Consider the following 6,883-nt stretch of genomic DNA (forward strand, 5'->3'; position numbering starts at 1 on the left):
TGGGTGGTAGTTGGGGGTTTGCCCTGGGGTAACTCATGCAAGCGGGCACAGGGGCCCGGGTCCAAACTGCACGTTGTCTGAAGATCACCCCAGCTGATTCTGCTCAACCTCATCCACTCTGCCGTTAGGTTTGGTGGGGCCAGGTGTAGCAGTAACACCTGAGGGGTATACTACGAAGCGAGGTTGCTGGCTTACCCAGGTAACCAGGGAGTTTACAGTGATCTCAAAACAATATGTCGCTTCAGAAACAATACATGCAGTAAAGCATTATTTTGGAGATTAGCGGTTACTCCCGAAATTACCAGGGTAATTGTGGCTGCACACAACACAGAAAAGGACTATAAAGCCTATTTGGGCAGCCGTGGCCTACTGGTTAGCGCTTCGGACTTGTAACAGGAAGGTTGCCGGTTCGAACCCCGACTAGTAGGCACGGCTGAAATGCCCTTGAGCAAGGCACCTAACCAGCCGTTGGTTAGGGCAGCCGTGGCCCACTGGTTAGCACTCTGGACTTGTAACCGGAGGGTTGCCGGTTCGAGCCCCGACCAGTGGGCAGCGGCTGAAGTGCCCTTGAGCAAGGCACCTAACCCCTCACTGCTCCCCGAGCGCCGCCGTTGTAGCAGGCAGCTCACTGCGCCGGAATTAGTGTGTGCTTCACCTCACTGTGTGTTCACTGTGTGCTGAGTGTGTTTAACTAATTCACGGATTGGAATAAATGCAGAGACCAAATTTCCCTCACGGGATCAAAAAAGTATATATACTTATACTTATCTAAAGGACTACAAAGCCATAGAATGAGCCAAGAAGCACAATAAGTTTCACACTGTGGAAAATCTCAAAGGACAGGGTAGGAAGCCAAAAGTGAGCCCTGCACTGGCAAGGCTGGTTATACAAGAGGAGAAGAAGAATCCGAGAATCACCACTAAGTCCGTCCTGAAGAATCTGGGCGATGCTGGCGCCAACATCTCAAGGCAACAGACCCTGCACTCCGCTGGGGATCCATGGATGCAGACCAAGGAGGACTCCAAAAAAAGGCACACAAAAGCACTCTTGGCCTTTGCAAAAACTCATTTGTACAAAGAAGAAGACTTTTGGTCAAATGTTTTGTGGTCAGATGAAACAAAAAATTAATTGTTTTGCCATAACGATGTGGCTTTTGTTTTGCATAAAAATGGAGAAGCATTCAACCCCAAGAACACCATTCTCACGGTCAAGCCTGGTGAAAGAACATACTGCTTTGGGGGTGTTTCAGCCAATGGGCCTGGCAACCTAAGTAAATGGCACCTTGAGAAAAGATCACCTGAAGATTCTCAAAATAAACATGAGGCAGTCTGCAGAGAAACGAGACCTTGGGCAGCATTAGATTCATGACAGTGATCCAAAACATACAGCAAAAGTGGTCAAGAAATGGTTAGGCGACAATAATATCAACGTTTTGGCCCAGCCAGAGTCACCTCTTGAATCCTATAAAAAATCTGTGGAGGGTAGGCCTACTAAAGATCAGAGTGATTCCAATCTCCAAGACTTGGAGCTCATCGCAAAAGGTCAGTGGTCAAAAATCACTGTGGAAACATGCTTGCCAACAAATATAAGAAGTGTTTGTAATAGCCAATAATGGCTTTTTCATTGATTATTAAGAAGGGTATGAATAATTTTTGACATGCCATTTTTCATATAAATATAAAAAACACAAAAAAACGTGTTTCTTTTTTTCATGGCTTAACATATTTTGGGACATGCCTGTGTCATTTCCAGTCAGAAATTTTTTTTTGGTTAAATCCCAAAAACAAAATGATCCAGGGGTATGAATAGTTTTGGGCTTAATTGTAGGTGTTTGTCTTTGCTTGCCGTAGGTTGTAGAGTGTTGTGTAGTGGATGTTGTCGTCTAAATGACATGGTTATGATGTCATCAGGTGTACTGTGGGGTCAGGTAAGGAAGAGGTCTTGAGCAAATGCCAACTCAGTAATTAATAATCAGTGTAAGTACACGAGGGGATCCCTCACACCCTACACAGGGAGTGAATGAGGGAGCAGCCCTCAGTGCTTCTAAATGAAGGTGAAGTTCAACACACTGTTTATTTCTATGCTGTTCCTCTGGTCGCCAGCTAACATTCCGACCAGAGTGGAAGATTACATTTAACTTCTCTAATCCAGCAAATGATCCCCATTTCATCAACAAAACAGGCCACACATAATCAAGCATTTTGACTGACATATTTTATTGCAAATATTTATTAAGAGCTACGACAATACACACAACAGGAATGTTACACTGTGCAAATCCAGAGAGGGACGCGCTGGCCAGACCGCGGGGTGAGCCCCCGGAACACGACACGTCCCTGATAGGTCAGCTCTGGGCTGATGTGGACCGCAAGACCTTCACAAACGGGAATGACACACACAAACACACACACACACACTCCTGTACAGCTATCTCTGTAGGGACATCAAGTGCTAACAGTCATCCCCTTCATGTCTATGTGCTACTCTTAAGTGTTCTGTTGCTGAGGGGCAGGTGGGGGTTGTCAGACGGGTTCTTCTGCAGAACCGTATACATCTCCGAAAGTTCTCGCCGTGCCTACGGCGGAAATTCATCTGTTCTGCTCCGTGCACAGTGCTTGGGGAAGCTCGGTTGGCAAGTGGCACCAATCCTGGTGTGCCAATGGCTTGTTAAGTGCCAGCGTTGAGATGGCAGGGCCTGGGCACCGGCTCTGCGGGAGGCCAGCAGGAGGGCAGAGGCCCAATCAGGCGCCAGACATCACCACCAAGCGGCTGCGTCAGACGTCACTGCTGTGTAGCCGCGTCAGACGTCACTGCTGTGTAGCCAGACGTCCAGCCTTCACGCAAAGCAGCCATCTTGTTTCACCAGTCCAGACTTACAGTAACAAAACAGTCCATTTCAGTGGCCTATCCTATTCAGTGGCTCCAATGAGAGGAGAGGAACGCAGACATTTACACGTACACACACGGTCCTTTCTTACTGAGGGCGCAGGGGCTCGCACTGGGGCAGGCTGACCTCTGAACCCTGACCTCTGACCTCTCCACTGCAAGGATGCTGTGGGCAGGCTGATGATGCATTAGACTGATGGTTAAGTGCTTTCCTGTGGTCCAGAAGTGGCTTGTTGTTGTTGTTGTTGTTGTTGGCCGGTGAGCTAGCAGTCCTCCAGGCAGTGGGAGAGCTTCCCATGAGGCCGAGCAGGAGAAGTGCGGGGTCTCTCATCTCCGTTTGTTCCAGTTTAGCCCCTCCCTCCCGGCTCTCTGCCAGACGGTGAACGGCTCTGGGCCGGATCAGAGTGCCAGTACAGGGCCGGAACCAGGCCAGTACAGGGCCGGAACCGGCCCGTCTCAGGGCCATCCTCTGGTTCCTCTATACCAGCTCTAGTCCAGTATGTTTTACCAGCTGTGGAGCTTTTTTGTCTTTATACACTATAAAACACATTTACAGATAAACGCACACATACTCTCTCACTCTCGCTGTCACACACACACACACACACACACACACACACACACACACACACACACTCATGCTTACTCACTCTGAGAATTATATACATCCTTCACATAAGTACAGTCTTAGAAACACACAGGTACATTCACTAGTGGAGGGCAGAGGAGGATGTGGACACACACACACACACACACACACACATAGGCTGGGGCGGGGGTGGTGTGTGTGTGCTCTACGAGGAGGAAGTGATGTTGCCCGAGGAGACGATGGTCTCGCGGGGTGAATACTCCGGCTCCTCCTTGTTGGGGTGGGATGAGTTGTCCGACTTGCTGCGGCTGAACTCGGCGCCGATGATGGGCCGGGGGAACTTGCCTCCGACGCCGCCGCCCTGCAGGCTGGAGCAGGCGCTGCAGAGCAGCATGCGCAGGAAGGCGCGGCGCATCTCGTTGCTGGTCAGCGTGTAGATCAGCGGGTTCATGGCCGAGTTGAGCACGGCGAGCGCCAGGAACCACTCGGCCTTGTAGAGGATCGGGCAGGCGCCCGTCTCGCACGCCACGTCCAGTAGCAGCAGGATGAAGAGCGGCGCCCAGCAGGCGATGAAACAGCTCAGCACGATGATGACGGTCTTCAGCAGCGCCAGCGACTTCTCCGAGCTCTTGCCGCCGCCAGTGCTACCGCCGCGGCCGTTGGACACCTTGCGGAAGACCAGCTTGCGGCTGCGCGTACGTACCAGGGCGTAGATGCGCGCGTACAGCACCACGATGGCCATGAGGATGATGCTGAAGACGGTGGTGCAGAACAGGATGTAGGCCTTGTGGTAGAGCGGCAGGACCGTGGAGCAGCGGCGCATGCTGCCGATGCAGTTCCAGCCCATGACGGGCAGGCCGCCCAGCACGGCCGCGATCATCCACACCGTGCTGATGAGCAGGAAGACGCGCCACGCGTTGCCGTTGTTGTGCAGCTTCATCTTCAGCATGGTCAGGTGCCGCTCGATGGCGATGGCCAGGAGGCTAAAGACGGACGCCGCGAGGGCCACGAACATGCTGCCCTCGCGGAAGAACCACTGCGTGGGTGACAGCCGGTAGGTGTTGGCCCCCGACAGCAGGATGTTGGCCGTGTACACCACCCCGGCCAGCAGGTCCGACAGGGCCAGGTTGCCGATGAAGTAGTACATGGGCTTGTGGAACTTCTTGGTTCTCCAGATGGTCAGCAGCACCAGCACGTTCTCCAGGATGATGAAGCAGCACACGATGATGAAGATGACGGAGTCCGCCTTCAGGCTCGAGTCCTGCTCCTGTTTGCGGAGCTTGCCTGTGTAGTTGTAGTGCCTGGCGATCAGGTCCGAGTACATAGAGTCAGCCATGACCCCTGAGGCGAGCGGCGAGCGGAGCAGATGAGGATCTAGGGGTGCAGTACACCACTCACTCCGCTAGGCGGCGCTGCTGGACCGAGCCAACGTTTGAGAGGTTGCGTTGCGTTTTCGAGCGATGGAGCGTTTCAGTTTCAAGTCAAGAAAAAATCCACATTTTGAGGGAAAGCTCTGCTTAAGCCCGTCGGCCACATCATGAAGTGCCTGGAAAGAGTGAAAGAAAATGGTTATTAAATCACAACTTTATCGATAACAAAGTAAATTCACATTCAACTTTTTATAACTCCATGTAAATCAGTTTTCCCTACAAAACGACAGTCTAAGAGAAACAGAGAAACTTTCAGATAGGCTACATAGGCAAAATCCATCGGGGAAAAAGAACCTATGTTACACGCGGGCAGATTACGGTCTTAAACACACTGGAAGTTGCTGGTAAATTGTGCCACACAACAAATAGCAAACAAGCATCACTTCCAAAAGTAATCTACCATTTCTTGGTACATAACTCTGATGATAATGCCATGTTAAAAACGACATGCCTTGTGTATTTATCCGTTGAAAAAACTATACTAGGCTTTCTTTCCACAATTGAATCTCTGCAACTCATGAAAAATAGATGCGTGGTCGCGGTGACTCTCATTGGTTAGCCTATTTAGTTAACGGTCCAGAGGAACTTTTCCATGAAGTTATTCGCTCCAGATTAAATGTCAGGTGCATACGAGCAACCAGCACCACTGGTTAAGACCATCTCCCACGTATGTCAAAATGACCAAACTTAGAAAAAAGTTTATTTTAAAAAATCCTGGGATTCGTGTTAAACTTGTATAAAGTAAAAACAAAATCTAACACAATGAGACCACTGATCTTTAAACGTACGTGAGGCTACACACGTATTGTTACTCCACACTTTAATTTATGAAGTTAGCCAAGTAGCCTATATGTAAGATCATATAACTATAATAACGACAGGACTAATTAACATGCAAGAGTGGTCACGTTTACATTAAGCCATTCAAAGCGATGTAACATCAAATCCCTGAAGTTGTAAAAGTTTTGTATCATATAAAATGTGCCATCCAGTAGGCTGTCTTACCTTTCAAGTTCAACTGAAATAACTGAAATTAATAATCCATCTTAACGGGGCAGGCAGAGAAGACGTGTAGACCGTCGGCGTCTCTCCTCTGTTAGTGCGCTGTGATCTCAAGTGGGAGAAAACAGCGCGGCCCCCTCCCGCCCTCCCTCCAGCCCCCCCACCCCCTCGCGCCCCGCACCCCTCCCCTTGGCTTTCATCGCAGCCTCATTACTCCCGCGAGCGAGCGAGCGCAGTCCACATGAGCGCTTCGCTGAGAGAATTGAACAATGCAGCCACAAATCAGGGAATTCCGCGTCCTCTCTGCCCCGAGTGGTCAACACACAAACACACACACACACAATCATTCTTTCCTTTCGTGAGCGCTGCATCTCAATCTGAAAACAGGAAAATAGCCTCATGTCATTGTATCGCTTTTGCTGGCCGATAGGCTATATTCATCATGAGTCCCGGGGAGTTATTTCACCATGTCAACTAGAGGTTAAGCGGCAGTAAAGCTAGGGAGTGAGATATGTTGTGAGAGACTTCACCATCATGGATGAGAAACTGGAAACCTACAAAAAAAATCACTGTAATCATTTGGTATTACAAACCCACTACAGCTTCTCCACTAATTTGCTCTCTGTAGTTTCAAACAGAGACTGGCTGCATGTTTTGCCCTGATGCCTTTGTGATTTTCGGCAGTGACAAGTTGCCAGCCAACTGGGTTTACCAAAAGAGCCTAATTTCAGATATGCACAGGAGATATGTTTAGTGCTACAGGGGCTTCACACAGTGGCCAATCAACAACGAAACCTATTTACCATCAAAAACAAGATCACAGGCAAAAAACATCACCAAGAGAGCATTTCACTGGGGTTATCAAGCAGGCACCTTCCTTCATCGGTGTAGTAAAGTAAAAGCTGTCACCAATAAGATAGCTTTTACCCCCACAGTCATTGCAGACAGATTGTGTCTTTGAGCATCATTGTGATTC

At 49.5% G+C, this 6,883-nt stretch overlaps 1 protein-coding gene across 1 annotated transcript; it reads right to left on the reverse strand.

Annotated features, from left to right (window-relative positions):
* Positions 1-2,194: 2,194 nt before the first annotated feature.
* Positions 2,195-6,012, reverse strand: s1pr1 (sphingosine-1-phosphate receptor 1). The gene is made up of 2 exons (XM_042057910.1): positions 5,911-6,012; positions 2,195-5,021 (listed from the first exon to the last, which is right to left on the reverse strand). Exon 2 carries the CDS (start codon positions 4,809-4,811, stop codon positions 3,681-3,683), a length of 1,131 nt encoding a protein of 376 aa, XP_041913844.1. The 5' UTR covers positions 4,812-5,021; positions 5,911-6,012; the 3' UTR covers positions 2,195-3,680.
* Between the last annotated feature and the right edge of the window lie 871 nt (positions 6,013-6,883).

This window comes from Alosa sapidissima, chromosome 12 (assembly GCF_018492685.1).
Source record: "Alosa sapidissima isolate fAloSap1 chromosome 12, fAloSap1.pri, whole genome shotgun sequence".
Taxonomy (NCBI): domain Eukaryota; kingdom Metazoa; phylum Chordata; class Actinopteri; order Clupeiformes; family Clupeidae; genus Alosa; species Alosa sapidissima.